Here is a 20,568-nt window from a genome sequence, read left to right on the forward strand (position 1 = left end):
TGTACATCTACAACACTTCTCACGCCAACACGCTCCGTTAGCTCGCCCCCCTTCCCTAGACCCACGCACTGCAGACTCACAGCAGAGGCAGAGGCCTCTGCGGGACGGGGTGGGATAAGCCGCGACAAAGGCAGAGGGACGGCAGAGGCAGAGGCCGCACAATGCAGAAGCAGAGTGAATGAGAGAATGTGAAAAAAAAACAAATATAAGCTGCGGGACGGGGTGGGTTTAGCCACTGGAAATTAATTTCTTCATTGTGGCTGTAATAATGATCCAATCGGATCCCAATTTGGTGATCTGATAGATATGGTCATTCCCTACGGAATGGCGTTTTCGTTTTAGTTTTCTTTTATCTTCAAAACTGTAGGATTTCGCCCTTTTGCGGCAGGGAAGGGGGCGGGGATATTTTTTTAAATACACTGGTTTCAGTGTGAGCATACAGCAGTCCGGAGCCAAAATTTGGTGGCTCTAGCTCTTATAGTCTCTGAGAACTAGCCGACAAACAAGACGGACGGACGGACAGACAGACATGGCTCCATCGACTCGGCTATTGATGCTGATCAAGAATATATATACTTTAGGGGTCGGGACCGCTTCCTTCTGTGCGTTACATACAACCGTTATTCAAACAAATACAATATACCCTATTTACTCTTCGAGAACCGGGTATAAAAACACGCATTAACATAATAAAAGCCGACAGTGACGTGAATACCGGTACCATGATACCCCTTACTTAGTTTGTATATACATACATATGTACATATGTATGTACTTATGTACATATGTATGTACTTATGTACATATGTATGTACTTATGTACATATGTATGTACTTATGTACAAATTAGCGCTATGAATTGAGAAACTTATACAATGAATTCCTGCACTCCAGGGGCTGAACTGCACGAGGAAGAGAGCAAAAGCGTGCTAGAGGAGGCAGCCACCTCAAATTTTTCATTCAGTATGGCAACAATAATAATTTAATTGGACTGTGTTTCTGCAAAATCAGTAGAAATATTAAATTTTCATGATTCTGAATTTTTTACAAGAACTTGAGATGGCGAAGGTTTTTCCAAAGGTTCGTTGGGCGCCACGCATGTGGCGCTAACAAATGTTAGCAATTGTTTGGGCAACCAAACACTTCAGACCATACATTTTCGGTCAATTCAAACTGGTACAGATCACAGACCCCTTACATGGGCCAAATTCAAAACTAGTTCGCTGGAAACGTTTTTAAAACATTTTTGACTGAAACAGTGTGAGCATACAAAAGTCTGTATGCAAAATTTGGTGGCTCTAGCTTTTATGGTCTCTGAGTACCAGGCGCTCATCAGGACGGACAGACGGACAGACAGACATGGCTCAATTCTGAAGAACTTGAGACGCAAATGTACATATGTACGTCATGTCAAAAATAACATGGACAGTTTTTTATGCTTCAGCAATTACTCTATAAATGTTTATTTTAAGGAATTCTGGAGTGATCCTTATTTTTATATTCGGTACTCGAATTGTAAGTTGGGTATATTATATTTGTGCACAAAAGTGGATGTAAATTCTTAGTTCCGAAGTTTTGGCAGATCGGTATACAATTTATACTAATGACCATTCGTCTCGTCGTGGAGGAGGGGTTCCGATTGCAGTGGACTCTTTTCACATCGGAGCCTTTTATAGTCCAGGTATCACAAGACCTGGAATTCCTCTGTGTCGTATATTCCACCGACTTTGGATGTCTTCATATACGAGCAGTACTTGTCCGCATTAAAACTGTTTCTTCCTCGCTATCTGATAAAGACGATTTAATAGTTCTGGGGGATTTCAACATGCCAGGTACTCTTTGGTCTTCGGTAAACGAGTCTAATAACCTTGTGCCCATGTCACATGATTTTATTGATGGCTTATTAGACCTGTCCCTGTCTCAAGTCAACCATGTAAACGAGAGGTGGTGGAGTACCAGCCTTTATAATTGTGATGGTAGACTGCCTCAGCTCCTGATGGTTTTTTTTCGATTTGACATCCATCTACAATAAAGGGAAACCCAATTTACATATGTATGTGCATATCTGTAGATGTATAATGCATTTTTCTATTGCTTTCTTACCTAGACACTGTGGAAATCCCATCTCTTCGAATCCTTGGACACATTCGTCAAGTCGTTTCACATCTTTCAAAAAATTCCAAAGTTCCCCATGGAGGGGCTCAGTGTGCAGAGCCTATTATGAATTAAATTCAAGTTGTTTCAGTTATAATAGTCTTTTCCGATGTTAACTATCGTATTTTTATTTGTCCATTTCAATTAATTTAAAAAGGTGAGTACTTCTAGAATCTAGAATCTTAATTGGAAAAATGTTCCCCATATGATCTAGAGTTGATGTTTTGAGTATGCTGAGTTTTTTTAGTTCGTTGGCTGGTCAAAGCAGATTACTATGGGTTCCTAGCGGTATTTAGCTTACACATTCATTTGGCTTAGAAAAAGACATATTCGCCGTAATAAAATATACATTTTGCTTGGAGTTAAGATGTACATATGTCTTCNTTTTATAGTCCAGGTATCACAAAACCTGGAATTCCTCTGCGTCGTATATTCCACCGACTTTGGATGTCTTCATATACGAGCAGTACTTGTCCGCATTAAAACTGTTTCTTCCTCGCTATCTGATAAAGACGATTTAATAGTTATGGGGGATTTCAACATGCCAGGTACTCTTTGGTCTTCGGTAAACGAGTCTAATAACCTTGTGCCCATGTCACATGATTTTATTGATGGCTTATTAGACCTGTCCCTGTCTCAAGTCAACCATGTAAACGAGAGGTGGTGGAGTACCAGCCTTTATAATTGTGATGGTAGACTGCCTCAGCTCCTGATGGTTTTTTTTCGATTTGACATCCATCTACAATAAAGGGAAACCCAATTTACATATGTATGTGCATATCTGTAGATGTATAATGCATTTTTCTATTGCTTTCTTACCTAGACACTGTGGAAATCCAATCTCTTCGAATCCTTGGACACATTCGTCAAGTCGTTTCACATCTTTCAAAAAATTCCAAAGTTCCCCATGGAGGGGCTCAGTGTGCAGAGCCTATTATGAATTAAATTCAAGTTGTTTCAGTTATAATAGTCTTTTCCGATGTTAACTATCGTATTTTTATTTGTCCATTTCAATTAATTTAAAAAGGTGAGTACTTCTAGAATCTAGAATCTCAATTGGAAAAATGTTCCCCATATGATCTAGAGTTGATGTTTTGAGTATGCTGAGTTTTTTTAGTTCGTTGGCTGGTCAAAGCAGATTACTATGGGTTCCTAGCGGTATTTAGCTTACACATTCATTTGGCTTAGAAAAAGACATATTCGCCGTAATAAAATATACATTTTGCTTGGAGTTAAGATGTACATATGTCTTCTAACTATACTCTCTGTACTCTTGTTGCTTATGCTTGACCAACATCATCATTCTATGCTTCTTCATTCGCATTTTTATGCTTGTTCTGCAATGATGTGGAAAATTAATATCGTAATCTCTAAAGTAACATTTATGTTGCACATACTCAGTTATTTGCAATATGAATGAGAAAGCGTTCTCAAGGTTAGGGAACTCTTCCATGCGTGCTCATAGAAATAAAGTTTTGTTGAATGTGATACATCACATATGTATATACATATGTACGAGAAGGGACGTGTGAGACGCTTCTTACGCGTCACAACTTTTATACCCGGCACTCAGTACTACATCTGCACCTTAGCGGTGTTTTGTCCAATTTTAAATTTTTTCTTCAACTGTCATCTACATCTACAACACTTCTCACACAAACACGCTCCGTTAGCTCGCCGCCCTTCCCTAGACCCACACACTGCCGACTTGCGGCAGAGGCAGAGGCAGCGCCCGCACACAAAATAAAAAAAAAATATAAGCTGTGGGACGGGGTGGGTTAAAAGTCGGCAGAGGCAGCGGCAAGGGGAGGGCAGAGGCCGAGTGAAGCAGAAGCAGAGTGTTAATGAGAGAATATAAAAAGAACAACAAAAGCTGCGGGACAGGGTGGGCTTAGCCACTGCAAATTAATTTCTTCATTCTGGCTATAATAATGATCCAATCGGGTCCCAATTTGGTGCTATGATAGATATGGCCATTCCCTACGGAATGTTTTATTTTATCTTCAAAATTGTAGCTTTTGTAGGTTTTCGCTCTTTTGCGGGGCGGAAGGGGGCGGGGCTAATTTTTTAAATACACTGGTTTCAGTGTGAGCATACAGCAGTCCGGAGCCAAAATTTGGTGGCTCTAGCTCTTATAGGCTGTGAGAACTAGCCGACACACAAGACGGACAGACGAACGGACGGACGGACGGACAGACAGACATGGCTCTATCGACTCGGCTATTGATGCTGATCAAGAATGTATATCCTTTATGGGGTCGAAATCGCTTCCTTCTGTGCGTTACATACAACAGTTATTCACACAAATACAATATACCCTATTTACTCTTCAGGTACCGGGTATAACAATGTATGACATATTCTTCGGTTCTTTATGTTGTATTAAACAAGCACAACGTTAAAAAAATAACTTATCTGGCTCCTTTACGGTCAACATAAGATACTTCCGTTACATCTACTAAGGCTTAGAAAAACTCTAATGTGTATGAAAAAAATAATCAATAGGGGAAACAAATTCTTGGCGATATATATATTTTCTACTGAAAGGGAGCTAACTGCACAATTTCCGCTATGGGAGCTGTCACGCGGTGAGCTATAGCCGGATTCGTTACGGTAATTGGGAGTTCTAGTGAGGTGGGTACGCCACTAGTGTTTGTGGCACCGAGGACGGCCAAACTGTCATCCAGGTTAACCTCGCCCAGGGGAGAGACACGTCTCAGCTGCACAGCGCTCGGATTCTCCAGCGTGGACATTATAGGCGTCTGGTTAAGAAGTGCATTCGTTTCGTTGGTGCGAGCCGTGATGGGTGGTGTGAGGTGTGCAGCAGCTGGCGGTAGCACGTGTGAGACAAACACGACGCCATCGGACTCCTCGTCGCCAACGTCTATGAGGCCAGTGCCGGCAGAGCTTCGTGTCTCTATGTGTAGCAAAGCCACACTAGTGTTGGTGGCGTTTACATAATCGGTGTCGTTGACCACTTGGCAGTCAGCAAGTGCTTCGGCCAGCAGGTCCGTGCCGGGGACTGTCATTTCCGATGCTCTACAGACTTCCTCCTCGTCTAAGGTCATATCTTCCACATTGACCAGCTGCAAGTCGCGCTCCTGAAGGTATGCCTGGGCTGCCTGAAGTATATCGCGCGCATGAAGCACGGCCCTGACACTGCTGGCGCCAGTCTCATCGACAGTTAGCTCAATGCAAGAATCTGGCTGTTCTGCAATGGTAAAAAGGACTGAAGGGTCCAGTTCAAGGCGATGCCCGTTGACATTTAGCTGCAGTACGTTAGACTGTAATTGGTCCTCGTGCAGCGACAACTCCTCGTCTTCATTGATGGTGTCACCAAAACTGGCCGAAGGCATAACCCCTTCCACTTGGCTTAGGGGCGTCATGATACCCAATATTTCCACCTGTTTGTGTTCGTATGTGGTCTCCTCCGTCTGACTATTAACGACCTGCATAGACGACGTCACTGAAACGTTCAGCTCGGGTGCGTCGAACTGTTCATAACTGGTGTGCTCAAAATCTGTGTCCATCTCTGTCTCCATATCAGCTGGCTCCACTACCTGAGCCACAGCCTGGCCACCACGGAAGTCTATGTCCGCAAAAACAGCTGACATCGGATGGCCATCTGCAAGACGTGGCGGCTCCAGCAACGCCNCCACTTGGCTTAGGGGCGTCATGATACCCAATATTTCCACCTGTTTGTGTTCGTATGTGGTCTCCTCCGTCTGACTATTAACGACCTGCATAGACGACGTCACTGAAACGTTCAGCTCGGGTGCGTCGAACTGTTCATAACTGTTGTGCTCAAAATCTGTGTCCATCTCTGTCTCCATATCAGCTGGCTCCACTACCTGAGCCACAGCATGACCACCACGGAAGTCTATGTCCGCAAAAACAGCTGACATCGGATGGCCATCTGCAAGACGTGGCGGCTCCAGCAACGCCTCTCGCGGCACCGGCACGAGGTGGTTCTTCTCGCTATCCAGGTACAACGCCACGTTGTTCAACGGCATGAAGTTGTTGTTGACCAGCGAACAGAGCATAAATGTATGGTTGTAGCCCGGTATAGGACGAGTCATGACAGCGCAGATGCGCCCTGCGCACATTTGGTGCTGCAATGAGCAAAAATAAAATGTTTAACCATTCACTATTGCGGAAAAAGGTAATAGTCGACCTTCCGACAAATAAAACGAGAAGAGACGGCCCTCAGTACCACATCTGTACCTTAGCGGTTATTTGTCTAATTTTAAATTTGTTCTTCATCTGTCATCTATGTACATCTACAACACTTCTCACGCCAACACGCTCCGTTAGCTCGCCCCCCTTCCCTAGACCCACGCACTGCAGACTCACAGCAGAGGCAGAGGCCTCTGCGGGACGGGGTGGGATAAGCCGCGACAAAGGCAGAGGGACGGCAGAGGCAGAGGCCGCACAATGCAGAAGCAGAGTGAATGAGAGAATGTGAAAAAAAAACAAATATAAGCTGCGGGACGGGGTGGGTTTAGCCACTGGAAATTAATTTCTTCATTGTGGCTGTAATAATGATCCAATCGGATCCCAATTTGGTGATCTGATAGATATGGTCATTCCCTACGGAATGGCGTTTTCGTTTTAGTTTTCTTTTATCTTCAAAACTGTAGGATTTCGCCCTTTTGCGGCAGGGAAGGGGGCGGGGATATTTTTTTAAATACACTGGTTTCAGTGTGAGCATACAGCAGTCCGGAGCCAAAATTTGGTGGCNGTATAGGACGAGTCATGACAGCGCAGATGCGCCCTGCGCACATTTGGTGCTGCAATGAGCAAAAATAAAATGTTTAACCATTCACTATTGCGGAAAAAGGTAATAGTCGACCTTCCGACAAATAAAACGAGAAGAGACGGCCCTCAGTACCACATCTGTACCTTAGCGGTTATTTGTCTAATTTTAAATTTGTTCTTCATCTGTCATCTATGTACATCTACAACACTTCTCACGCCAACACGCTCCGTTAGCTCGCCCCCCTTCCCTAGACCCACGCACTGCAGACTCACAGCAGAGGCAGAGGCCTCTGCGGGACGGGGTGGGATAAGCCGCGACAAAGGCAGAGGGACGGCAGAGGCAGAGGCCGCACAATGCAGAAGCAGAGGGAATGAGAGAATGTGAAAAAAAACAAATATAAGCTGCGGGACGGGGTGGGTTTAGCCACTGGAAATTAATTTCTTCATTGTGGCTGTAATAATGATCCAATCGGATCCCAATTTGGTGATCTGATAGATATGGTCATTCCCTACGGAATGGCGTTTTCGTTTTAGTTTTCTTTTATCTTCAAAACTGTAGGATTTCGCCCTTTTGCGGCAGGGAAGGGGGCGGGGATAATTTTTTAAATACACTGGTTTCAGTGTGAGCATACAGCAGTCCGGAGCCAAAATTTGGTGGCTCTAGCTCTTATAGTCTCTGAGAACTAGCCGACAAACAAGACGGACGGACGGACAGACAGACATGGCTCCATCGACTCGGCTATTGATGCTGATCAAGAATATATATACTTTAGGGGTCGGGACCGCTTCCTTCTGCGCGTTACATACAACCGTTATTCAAACAAATACAATATACCCTATTTACTCTTCGAGAACCGGGTATAAAAACACGCATTAACATAATAAAAGCCGACAGTGACGTGAATACCGGTACCATGATACCCCTTACTTAGTTTGTATATACATACATATGTACATATGTATGTACTTATGTACAAATTAGCGCTATGAATTGAGAAACTTATACAATGAATTCCTGCACTCCAGGGGCTGAACTGCACGAGGAAGAGAGCAAAAGCGTGCTAGAGGAGGCAGCTACCTCAAATTTTTCATTCAGTCTGGCAACAATAATAATTTAATTGGACTGTGTTTCTGCAAAATCAGTAGAAATATTAAATTTTCATGATTCTGAATTTTTTACAAGAACTTGAGATGGCGAAGGTTTTTCCAAAGGTTCGTTGGGCGCCACGCATGTGGCGCTAACAAATGTTGGCAATTGTTTGGGCAACCAAACACTTCAGACCATACATTTTCGGTCAATTCAAACTGGTAACAGATCACAGACCCCTTACATGAGCCAAATTCAAAACTAGTTCGCTGGAAACATTTTTGAAACATTTTTGACTGAAACAGTGTGAGCATACAAAAGTCTGGATGCAAAATTTGGTGGCTCTAGCTTTTATGGTCTCTCAGTACTAGGCGCTCATCAGGACGGACAGACGGACAGACAGACATGGCTCAATTCTGAAGAACTTGAGATGCAAATGTACATATGTACGTCATGTCAAAAATAACATGGACAGTTTTTTATGCTTCAGCAATTACTCTATAAATGTTTATTTTAAGGAATTCTGGAGTGATCCTTATTTTTATATTCGGTACTCGAATTGTAAGTTGGGTATATTATATTGGTGCACAAAAGTGGATGTAAATTCTTAGTTCCGAAGTTTTGGCAGATCGGTATACAATTTATACTAATGATCGTTCGTCTCGTCGTGGAAGAGGGGTTCCGATTGCAGTGGACTCTTACTTTACGTCGGAGCCTTTTATAGTCCAGGTATCACAAGACCTGGAATTCCTCTGTATCGTATATTCCACCGACTTTGGATGTCTTAATATACGAGCCGCCTTAAAACTGTTTCTTCCTCGCTATCTGATAAAGACGATTTAATAGTTCTGGGGGATTTCAACATGCCAGGTACTCTTTGGTCTTCGGTAAACGAGTCTAATAACCTTGTGCCCATGTCACATGATTTTATTGATGGCTTATTAGACCTGTCCCTGTCTCAAGTCAAACGTGTAAACGAGAAGATATGGTCATTCCCCACGGAATGGCGTTTTTAGTTTTTTTTTCTTTTATCTTCAAAATTGTAGGTTTAGCAGGTTTTCGCCCTTTTTCGGGGGCGGAAGGGGGCGTGGCTCATTTTTGAAATACACTTGTAACAGTGTAAGAATACAGAAGTATGGATGCAATATTTGGTGGTTCTAGCTCTTATAGTTTCTGAGTACTAGACGCTCATCAGGACGGACAGACCGACGGACAGACAGACACGGCTCAATCGACTCGGCTATTGATGCTGATCAAGAATATATATACTTTCTGGGGTTGGAAACGTTTCCTTCTGTGTGTTACATACATCCACTTTGTGCACAAATACAATATACCCTATTTACTCTTCGAGTACCGGGTATAAAAACTACCTATGTCGATTGCTTGATCTGTGCTTCATCTCGGATCCGACCGTAGCGTTATTAACACGAGCACTTTCGCTCACTATACCTGAATACTGCTATCATCCTACTTTTAAAGTGTCGGTAGATATTGGACCTACTGTATCGGATTGGCGGGTAGGCTCTGAACGCGTCCGGTGCTTTCGTAAAGCCGAGTTTACAAAGCTCAATAGCTTAATTAAGGATTTTGATTGTTCCCCTCTGTACTCGTGCACTGACGTCATTGAAGGCACAAACATCTTTTACAATGTACTTGAAACAGTTTTTGACACGTGTGTCCCACTCTCATGTCCGACTAGATCTGCGAAGCCTCCTTGGTTCACCAAAGAGTTACCCAGTCTAAAGAACCTAAAATCGTGACTATTTAAAAAATCTCAAGAAATTTCTAATTACTTAATAAATCGGTAAAATTACACTGTTTTTAATGCTCAATGCTATAGGAACTACCTACTTCGATGCAGGATACGTTTTTCACAGGACCCTAAACAGTTTTACAGCTTTGTACACAGTAAGCGTAGAACGTCCGCACATCCATCTTCGCTATCGATTTTGAATACGTCGGCAAACAATGATCAGGCAATCGCCGATCTTTTTGCACAATTTTTTCAAACAACCTATTCCCAGGAAAGCTACCCAGGTCATATGTATCAATATAGCTTACCAAGGTCGAGTGGCATTTTCTGCCCTTTGTTTAATAAAAGCTCCTTACTTCATGAACTTCAATTAGTTAAGCCGGTATTTTCACCGCGCCCTGACGGAGTTCCCGGCTGTGTACTCAGGTACTGTGCCGAGACTCTGTGCGGACCTTTGCTTAAACTATTCACTCTATCCATCCATTCTGCTAGCTTTCCCCCATCTGGAAGGAAGGGGGAAATTCCTCTCCATAAGAAAGGTAGCAAGTGTGAAGCTAAAAACTATAGAGGTGTATCCAAGTTATCCTCTATTCCTAAGATGTTCGAGAACATTTTAACTCCGCACTTGCAACATCTCTGCAATTCACTTATATCTCCAGCTCAGCACGGATTTTTAAGGCGACGATCAATAACCACTAAACTTTTAGAGTTCACCTCCTTTGTCATTGAAGGATTCCAAGGTAACTTGCAGACGGATGTTATTTACACTGACTTCAGTAAGGCATTCGATTTTGTAAACCATTATCTTCTTGCACAAAAGCTCGACCTTCTAGGGTTTCCGCCCAATCTGTTGAGATGAATTTCTATCTACCTCTGTTCTAGGTCTCAAAGAATCCTCTTCAAAAAATCCTTATCTTTACCTGTTATGGTTACTTCTGGAGTAGCAAAGGGTAGCCATTTAGGCCCCTTACTTTTCACACTCTTTATTAATGACCTGCCTTCTGTATTGACAAATTCTCGAGTACTTATGAATGCGGATGATGTTAAGCTCTGTGTCCAGTATAAGGACATTTCATTTCACTCTCGCTTGCAATCTGATCTCAATAGAGTTGTTTTCAGTCATGGTTTGGTACAAATATGTTACTCCTTAATGCCTCGAAATGGATATTGAAGTTTTAGAGAACAAAGAACCCTTACCATGCGAAGAGTTTTCCTTAAATAACACCACTAAGGAAACACTAAGCACTTTGCTTAGTGATAACAGTAATATCGAAAGCCATACCCCGGATAAATCCGACTCTACCGATGCTCCTTCCGCTAATATCCTCAGTCCCAGTACTGAAAACTCTTTGCGCTATTTGACAGGTTTTGTTTTGCACAAATCCCAAAAAAAGTTTAACTGCAATACCTGCAGCGAGCTTTTGAAGGACAGCATTGTTTTTTTTTTAACAAAAATTTTAAAACAGTTAACAATACTTTAAAGCTTAAGGCCCCGCAGGAAGATTTTTTAAATTTAATTAAAATCCATTACAGCCTCTTTCACGACGTCTTTCAAAGCAAACCCCATGTCCGAAATATAAAGCAACTTATTTTTGACCAATGCATTTTAAAAACGGAAAGCAATCTGAGATTTAGCGATTGGTTTTCGGAAACACACGTCTGCAGTGCATATAGAAAAGATATTCTATGCTATTTTTTGCTGGTTCTGCTTCGAAAGAATAGCATATGGCTTTCGGAAAAATTGTTAGGTACTTCGGCAAATAGGAGCTCATATAAAATGAAAATATGAAACTCTTAAAATCTTAACCTAATGATTAGAGGCCTTGGGGTCGAAACGATCTTAACCTATTCTCAAACTTTAAATGGGTAAGAACCTTAACTGTCTTGATATGAAGTTTAAGGTGATGATATAATGTGCCCAGTGGGCCACTTTTGGTAAGCAGAACTGGCGCTGTGGGATGAACCAAACGTTATTTTGCGGTGCCCAAATTAAAAAACCAAAAAAATTCAACAAAATTCTATAAATCTAGCAAGAATCTGATACATATTGGTGAATTTTTGGTACAGGAAGAGCCATCATCATCAATGTATGTATTAAAAAAGGTATGCATGTGTAACCGCACACAAGAGACTACGAAAGCGACTTGAAAAGAAACGATAACTTTTATACCCGGCAGTCAATACTACTACATCTGCACCTTAGCGGTGTTTCGTCAAATTTTAAATTTTTTCTTTATCTGTCATCTACATCTACAACACTTTTCACACCAACACGCTTCGTTAGCTCGCCGCCCTTCCCTAGACCCACACACTGCAGACTCGCGGAAGAGGCAGAGGCAGCGCACGCACAAAAAAAAAATAAAAATAAGCTGCGGGACGGGGTGGGTTAAAAGTTGGCACATGCAGAGAGACAGTAGAGGCAGGGGCCGAGTGAATCAGAAGCAGAGTGTGAATGAGAGAATGTGAAAAGAACAACAAAAGCTGCGGGACAGGGTGGGTTTAGCCACTGCAAATTAATTTCTTCACTGTGGCTATAATAATGATCCAATCGGATCCCAATGGTGATCTGATAGATATGGCCATTCCCTACTGAATGGCGTTTTTTAGTTTTCTTTTATCTTTAAAATTGTAGATTTGGGAGGTTTTCGCCCTTTTGCGGAGGCGGAAGGGGGCGTGGCCTTCTTTTAAATACATTTGTAATAGTGTGAGCATACAGAAGTCTGGATGCAAAATTTGGTGGCTCTAGTTTTTATGGTCTCTGAGATCCAGGCCCTCAACAAGACGGACGGACAGACAGACATGGCTCAATCGACTCGTCTGTTGATGCTGATCAAGAATATATATACTTTATGGGGTCGGAAACGTTTCCTTCTGTGTGTTACATACATTCACTTTGTTCACAAATACAATATACCCTATTTACTCTTCGAGTACCGGGTATAAAAACCTCCTAACTTCGATTTTTATTGAACAAATTTAAAATAAGAATTAAAAATCATTTTAATATATAAATCGTATATAGAAGGTTTTGGCTGATAGCCATGACTGAAATATAATTTTCGGTATATTTTATGTTGCTGTAACATATGTATATCCTTCACATTGATTTATTTACTTAAATCTATCCTTCATAACTGTTATTTGCGGTCCCTGGACAGAAGCAAACAAACAAAAAATGCCTACCTGATAATAAGAAAATAGTAGAAAAATGTTGATACGTTTTGAGTTTATGACTCTAATTGCTGTATTTATTATTTTGACCAATACGTTTTAATGCATTTTAGCTTTAATGGATCACAGACTACATAATTGAAACGAAAAATGATTTTGTTAATCATTTTTATACCCGGTACTCGAAGAGTAAATAGGGTATATTGTATTTGTGCACAAAGTGGATGTATGTAACACACAGAAGGAAACGTTTCCGGACCCATAAAGTATATATATTCTTGATCAGCATCAATAGCCGAGTCGATAGAGCCCTGTCTGTCTGTCCATCTGTCCGTCCTGATGAGCGCCTAGTACTCAGAGACCATAAAAGCTAGAGCCACCAAATTTTGCATCCAGACTTCTGTATGCTCACACTGTTACAAGTGTATTTTAAAAATGAGTCTGCCCTGAGTCTGCAGTGTGTGGGTCTAGGAAAGGGGGGCGAGCTAAAGGAGAGTGTTGGTGTGAGAAGTGTTGTAGATGTAGATGACAGTTGAAGAAAAAATCTAAAATTTGACAAAACACCGCTAAGGTGCAGATGTAGTACTGATTGCCGGGTATAAAAGTTGTGACGCGTAAGAAGCGTCTCACACGTCCCTTCTCGTTTGAATACTGGATGGCAAGAGTCGAAAACCACGCAAGAGGAGGAGCTACAAATGCCCTTCTGTTTCCTGGTCACGTCGGTAATACACTTGAAACTTGACACGGACTTCGACACTTCAACTTTCCTGACTGTGCTGAGTAGCGTCATACCCTTAAGAGGCAAGTATACCGCGACAGCCGCCCCAATAGCATAGGTACAAACCGAACACCAATGGCGTAGCAGCACACCGACCTTATTACTCGTACCCTGCATGCTGACATCTAATGGGAATTCTTTCTATGGGAATCGACAGTTCGAATTTTTAAACTGCATTGTAGGCGAGTCAACGAGAACTCAACGCTTGCATTTGAGCAGATATCAGCCCTGCTTGCTAAAATCTGCTCAGTGGGTAACTGGGTAACAACTGATCCACATCTGATACTGAGGACAACTATTTGTCGCTCACTTCTTAAGTGGACGACCACTAACCACAATACCGGAGGCTGACCTGGATCGCATACCTGGCCGGGATGTTGAGGAACGCCTCCGATATTATCTAGTTTCATATTTCTTTAGAAGATCATCTCTAAGAAAGGAACACCCAGCGAAAAAAACAAGAAAATAAAAGTAAGAAATTATAAGGTAAATAAGGTAAGAGAATATCTGTATAAATTCCCATCATTTCTTCACAGCATCAATATATGCCAAGAACGTGACTCGATTCCAAAACAATCTCATACGTACATATACTGCGCAGAGTCTGAGACAAAACTGTTATATAAACTACCAATCCACTGCAGCCTTGTCCAGGCGGTAGTCTTCGCCAATAATAGCCTATCACTTATCATCACTCTACAAACAGGGCTCGGCACGCATTGGTGGCATTGGTGACAACCACTGTAATACACGTAGATGTGTCGGCAGCGCAGATCATAAGTACAAGATCATAGAGGTTGGAAAACCAACCGCTAACACTTACATTTTCTAGACTCTCGTGCTGTTCCTTCGTATCACATGACGTCTCAACGGTATCGTGGCCAATGACGCTCCCTACGTTGTCGCTCCCTACATTGCGAGAGCGTCGACGCTGCCTCCGCTGCCCAAATGGCAAGAGCGGCATGGGCAACGAGCTCGAGCGACGGCGTTGCTGGTCGCGCAGATCTTCCAACTGGTGGTGGGCTTTGACAACGTCTTCGTCGCTAAAATTCTGGGCATAGCTCAGGTCCGCACTCTTGGATATGGTGGAGGCTGTTGATGAATTTACCTGCGAAGAGCTGGCCGGATGGAGAGCCAGAAGCGACAACACTGGCGTTGCCGCCAAAACCGCTGAGGAGATCTGTCGCTGTGGCTCAGGTAACGAGCTCACCGATTCTACAAGGTTCATTTTGATTTGAGAGTCCAGCGTGGATGGCTTCTTTACTTCCGACTCTTCCGCCTCCATATCTGTCTTAGAAAGCTTTTGTTCTAGTTGACCAGCTAGATCCACCTGAGGTGTTCTTAATTCCATGTCTAGAGATACTGGCTTTACTAGCAGATTTCTATCTGAATCAAAAGACGAATCCCCTGTAGATTTTACTACTTGGCTCCAGCGTTCCCGCGCCCTGCGGCACTTTTCGGCACTCCGTCCGCTGACCAGATCAGCCTCGTATTGTCGAAGTAGTTCTTGCTCCCTTTTTTTCAAAAGCAGCTCCCGTTTTTGGGGCATAAAAGACACTGTGGGTGCCATTGTTGAGGCAACCAGTTTCGTCTCTTGCTCAGACCCTGTCTCCTGGAATGTCTCAGAGTCTAGCCCCTGTTCTTGCTCTGGTTCAGACTCAAGCTTCAGCTCAGATTCGGGCTTTTGCTCTGGGCTATGCTCTTGTGGTTTCACCCCGTGGCCTTCGTCCAGAACTTTCATGCTAATATCATTGGCCGCCAGTTCGGACTTAGCTCCATGAGGTACGTCTTTTTCAACTTCTTCCGAATCCTGCTCATGTGTGTATCTTAAATGTTCCTCCTCGACGGCTACCTCGTCGTTTGACTTCTCGCGCCGGCTATCATTGCTGTCTGACGAATGTAGACTCCCGAAGGGTAGGCGATCGTAAAGATTGGGCAGCCGTATGTCCTCCAAAATTAAAACACCCCCTCGCTGCACAGGCTGTGTGGCATCCACAATGGCTTCATTGAGACCTGATCCCGACGCGGTTCTTTGAAGCTCCCGTGCCTCCTCTGCTGAGATCACAGCGATATTTGAGGCAATCGAGCAACTCGTGCTGGAGCTGAGAAGGGGGGATGCAATTCTACTTGTCTTTGAAATTGAACTGGAATTTGAGATATTATTGCTGTTGCTGCTACAGATGTTGCTAAGTTCCTTGGCCGTTGGTTTGGACTTTAGCTTTAATCGAGCCATTAGCTTTGACATTAGGTGCTGTTTACGGAATAAATCTCTTCTGGGTTGACAGCTAATTTTACTGCTGTTGCTCGCGCTGCTTGTGCGGCTGTGCCCGCCATTAAGTAATTGGGGAGAGACTCCTCCCCCGCTGATCAAGTGAAGAGATGCGCCGCTCCTGCCGGCATCCTCTTCCTTGTCACTAGGTAGTGTTAATACAGAAATTGGAGGACTATCATCTTTCGTCACTGCCTCCATCGATTTGTTGCGTGACTTAAAAATGCGCTTCTGCCGTTCATTGATTGGTAAGCTCAGCCGATCGACAGCAAGCTCCGTTTCATCTGGTTCATGCTCAGCGTATGGATGCAAAATTTTCTGATCGTCGATTGGTTTAAAATATCGATTACTCTCATCAGTGGCTGCGGCGGCAGCCGACAATTGTAATTCATCGTCGAAGCCCTTGAATACAACGTCATTGCAAATATTGACTTTAGATCTAGTTGGTGCTGTCGACGCTTGTCCCAGCTGCAACATATTCCCGGCTTCCTTTGACAACGCTGTCGACACGGGCCAATCTTCTATATCCACAGTGCCTTTTTCATTGGCGCCAGGGCGGTGAGTGCGAAGTCTATAGCTCAACCTATTTTTCTCATCCTGTTGCTGCAGATCCTCCTCCTCTTCAAAGTCGAAGCAGGAGGAGGAATTATGGGCCTTGCATTTGTCATTTTCATTACTTCTGTTGCACGTTAGAACCAGATCCTTAACAAAAACGACACTCTCGTTAGAGCTAGCATCGCTGTCCTGAATGACGATTGGTTCGTCTGTTTCCAGCTTGCTGTCCACGTCGAACTCCAAGAGCACCACGTCCCTCCGGTCCTTCTTTGGTATGTTTCGTATTCGCTTCTTTGAATGGATGCCTCTATTCTGTTCCGGTTCTATTTCTCTGTTCTGAGCTTTATCAATTGTTTCCTCGTGATCAATTAAGACATCTAAGGGCTCCTCACATTCATCGTCGCCCCACTCGGCCATCAGACTTAGTTGAAGCTCGAAAGAGGCCGTGACTTGCGACTGAGAATAACTTACTTTTGGTGTCTGCGCCGGTGCTGGTGTGGGTGTTATTGGTAATGGCGATGGAGAATTTTTAGCGAGAACTGCATTCGGTGGTAGCGGAACTGCAGAATACTGAAATACATCATATGTGTATTCGGAATAACTAGCTACGTTTTCAAATTTTTTTTCTTCTCTGACTACTAGAGAATTCGGTGAATTGATTTTCGAGGCTGCTCTCTTTTTTGGTTTCACTTTTGGTGAGCCACATTCAAGTGAGATTTGATTTGATCCTTGATCTGGAACTGTTGTTTTCTTTAGGGTCTTCTTTGCCTGACTGGCCTGCTTGAGTACGAACATAGCCTGCTCAGCGATAGTCGTTTCCAAGGAGCTGCGACTTTCAGTGGCAATACTACGCGGAGGCAGTGGCAAAGCTAGCGATTGCGGTCTCTCTTCGGTTAGAGAAAAGCCATGCTGATGACGGGTCATGGAGCGTGTAAGACGCCGCTGCTTTGCCGGAGGCTGTTCTGAAGCAGGCATTGTGGCGCGCAACCTGTTCAAGCGCTGATTGCGCGGGTCCAGTCGGTTCTGTCTACTTTGACGCGGGGAAACAACCTGAGGCGAAGACGGCCTGGAGTTGCTGTTGCTATGAGCCATGGGCTGCACCACACGCTCAATGCTTTCCATTGTGATCTGGGCTATAGAAGCCACTCTGCGCTGGGCCTCATCGCCGAGTGAGGCGTCCACCACAATCGAGACGTGGCGCGAGTGGCAACGGAAGTGGTTGCTGCTGTCCTCACTGCACCTTCCAAAAAGTTGGGGAGAATCGAAATCATTAGAGGTGTTGGCGCGTCTTACTGCTCTTATCTGCCTGTTGGAGCTGTTACTGCTGGCGTTCTGGCTAATGTTGTTGCTAGTGCTATATTTGCTGGACGACTCCAGGTGCCCACGTCGGTGAACGAGGAGAACATTCATACTGCTGGTACGGAAACTGCACATGCTGCACTCGTAGCTGGCCTCGGTAAAGCGCTCTGGCACTGTTTCAGCTGCTCGCGCAATATCCATAATACGAAAAGTGGACTCCTGCATGGGAAAAGCGTAAGAAATTATTTTAAGAGACACCCAGCCGACTTACTTGCGTAGGTTTCGATGAAAGCCCATTGCAGCTGCGGGTGCTGCTGATCTGGCTGTTGCTGCTGCTCGAGAGGAGCGCCTTGATCAGACTATCTGGTCGTGAAGTGGCGTGCGCATTTAACCGTTGATGATGGTTACGAGACTCTGCGATTGCTACATCATCATTAAACTTGGCCCTCATTTCCGTGCTTATTGCTTCGGCTTTTCCTACAAAAGAATTGAGGCAGAATAAGAATATATATATTTATATAAATCTCTCACTTTTTTCGAGATACTCGTTATGCTAGATCAGCTGAAGTTAAATACAGATCAGATATATACATAAATCAGATACGCAATTTACAGATTTTTAATTTTGATCACGAAGAAGACAGTTCGAGGCGATCTAGCCATTTGCGGATATCCTTAAAAATATTTTCAAAAGTGAGCTTACATTTTTATACCTGGTACTCCAAGAGTTTAAGGGATATATTAGATTTGTGGGGGAAGCAACGTGCGACGGAAACGTTTCCGACCCTATAATGTATTTAAATATTGTAGAAGGCTCTTGGCGAATCAATAAATAGGCACACACTCGGATTCTCATTCAATTGTTCTTTATTATACCCGGTACATGAAGAGTAAATAGGGTATAATGTATTTGTGTGAATAACGGTTGTATGTAACACACAGAAGGAAACGTTTCCGACCCCATAAAGTATATATATTCTTGATCAGCATCAATAGCCGAGTCGATAGAGCCCTGTCTGTCTGTCCATCTGTCCGTCCTGATGAGCGCCTAGTACTCAGAGACCATAAAAGCTAGAGCCACCAAATTATGGAAATGGCCATATCTATCAGATCACCAAATTGGGATCCGACTGGATTGTTATTATAGCCACAATGGAGAAATTAATTTCCAGTGGCTAAACCCACCCTGTCCCGCAGCTTTTGTTGTTCTTTTTAAATGCTCTCATTCACACTCTGCTTCTGCTTCACTGGGCCCCTGACCCTGCCCACCCCCTACCGACTTTTAACCCACCCCGTCCCGCAGCTTATATTTGTTTTTTTTTGTGTGCGGGCACCTCTGCCGCGAGTCTGCAGTGTGTGGGTCTAGGGAAGGGCGACGAGCTAAAGGAGCGTGTTGGTGTGAGTAGTGTTGTTGATGTAGAGTGCCGTGAGTGCCACTGAGTGCCATGTATAAAAGTTGTGACGCGTAAGAAGCGTCTCACACGTCCCTTCTCGTTTTTTAAAGAATTTTTCAAATCTGTAGAGGTAGTGCTTCTTTTTTACCAAAAATTCAAATATCTTAAATCTGATTATAAAAAACATCTTAAAGTGTACTACATTGTGGTTTTAGCTCACCATTTGAAAAATATTAAGCTTTGAAATGCAACAATGTTGATATTTGTGAGGTATTTTTTACGATATTTTTACTTCAAAAACTCCACAAGCATTTCAAAGCTTGTGTGTTTGGGTATACATTATAGATGCATTTATCAGCTTTACAGAATGGGTAAGTTCACTACGACCAGATGTTAGATACTTAAGTTATGTGCAAAACAATGCCAGACTTTAAAAAATCTTAAAAAAAAGTTATGCCAAAGAAAAAAACATAATTTTTTAAACAAGTTTACATCTTTTGTCTATTAGAAAAAGTCGGTTAGGTTCGAAGCAGAAAAAGAAGGTTGCATTTTTTTGAGTAGTGTAATCTGCATAAAGGGTATATAAAATTTCAACAGAATGTCCCTACATAAAAACGTTCAAATAAAATATATTGAACTCTGTTGGAAGCTGCCGAGCTTTTTCGGCAACTCTGACTCCACATATACTACAAATACTCTCCGTATTTAGTTTTTAATATTTGAAGGGGGCCGTGGCCGTGAACTACGATTCGGTGTGCTACACTGTACAAGAGTTGAGAGCCCGATTAAAAATATAACGGGTTCGCGTTGGACATATAAATAATTGGACTGCTTAGAGAGATGCCCGGCGATCGACAATATTTCAGACTACTTCAAGAAAAGGTCGAAGCACTGCAAAATAAGCAGTACGAAGGGTACATATGTACATACATATTTACACATGCGCGCGCTTCTATGCACTGAGAGGGAGCGATTTACATGAGCGCGACAATAGCATATACATAAGTATAAGAGATAAACGAGACGAGCTGATCTTAATAATTATGTATTGATGTTGCTCCCAACATACTCCCCCACGTTGAAAGAAATGAAAAAGAGATCTTGTTAGACACAAAGACGTTGAATTTGGAAGACTCCTCTCTCAGCCAAGACGGACTACAGTGGAGTCCGACCAACAATGGATTGGGCAGTCGAAGGTACTAATTTTCCTTATTTCGCGAAGTAAATTGGCTAACAGAACGCTTTACAAAATTCTAGTTGAGGGTTTTTAGTGAAAATTGAAAATTGTCTCGAGCGAGAAGATCCTTGGGTTGAGTCATAATATCCAACACTTCCTCTGCCGAATTG

The 20,568-nt window shown here is 43.1% G+C and overlaps 1 protein-coding gene across 2 annotated transcripts in view; it reads right to left on the reverse strand.

Annotated features, from left to right (window-relative positions):
• Positions 1–2,590: 2,590 nt before the first annotated feature.
• LOC117591515 overlaps positions 2,591–20,568 on the reverse strand; it is a 61,542-nt gene continuing 43,564 nt past the window's right edge. The window contains exons 4-7 of one of the 2 annotated variants that reach the window (XM_034284809.1): positions 18,099–18,304; positions 14,528–18,046; positions 2,974–3,085; positions 2,591–2,893 (exon numbers count right to left, since the gene is read on the reverse strand). In XM_034284809.1, coding sequence (XP_034140700.1) covers positions 2,796–2,893; positions 2,974–3,085; positions 14,528–18,046; positions 18,099–18,304 — 3,935 coding nt within the window. In that variant the 3' untranslated portion in view covers positions 2,591–2,795. Of the gene's footprint in view, positions 2,894–2,973; positions 3,086–4,669; positions 5,748–6,038; positions 6,267–14,527; positions 18,047–18,098; positions 18,305–20,568 lie in introns of those variants that run through there. The other variant, XM_034284808.1, reaches the window with a different exon arrangement.

The sequence above is a fragment of the Drosophila guanche genome, unplaced genomic scaffold, assembly GCF_900245975.1.
Source record: "Drosophila guanche unplaced genomic scaffold, DGUA_6, whole genome shotgun sequence".
Taxonomy (NCBI): domain Eukaryota; kingdom Metazoa; phylum Arthropoda; class Insecta; order Diptera; family Drosophilidae; genus Drosophila; species Drosophila guanche.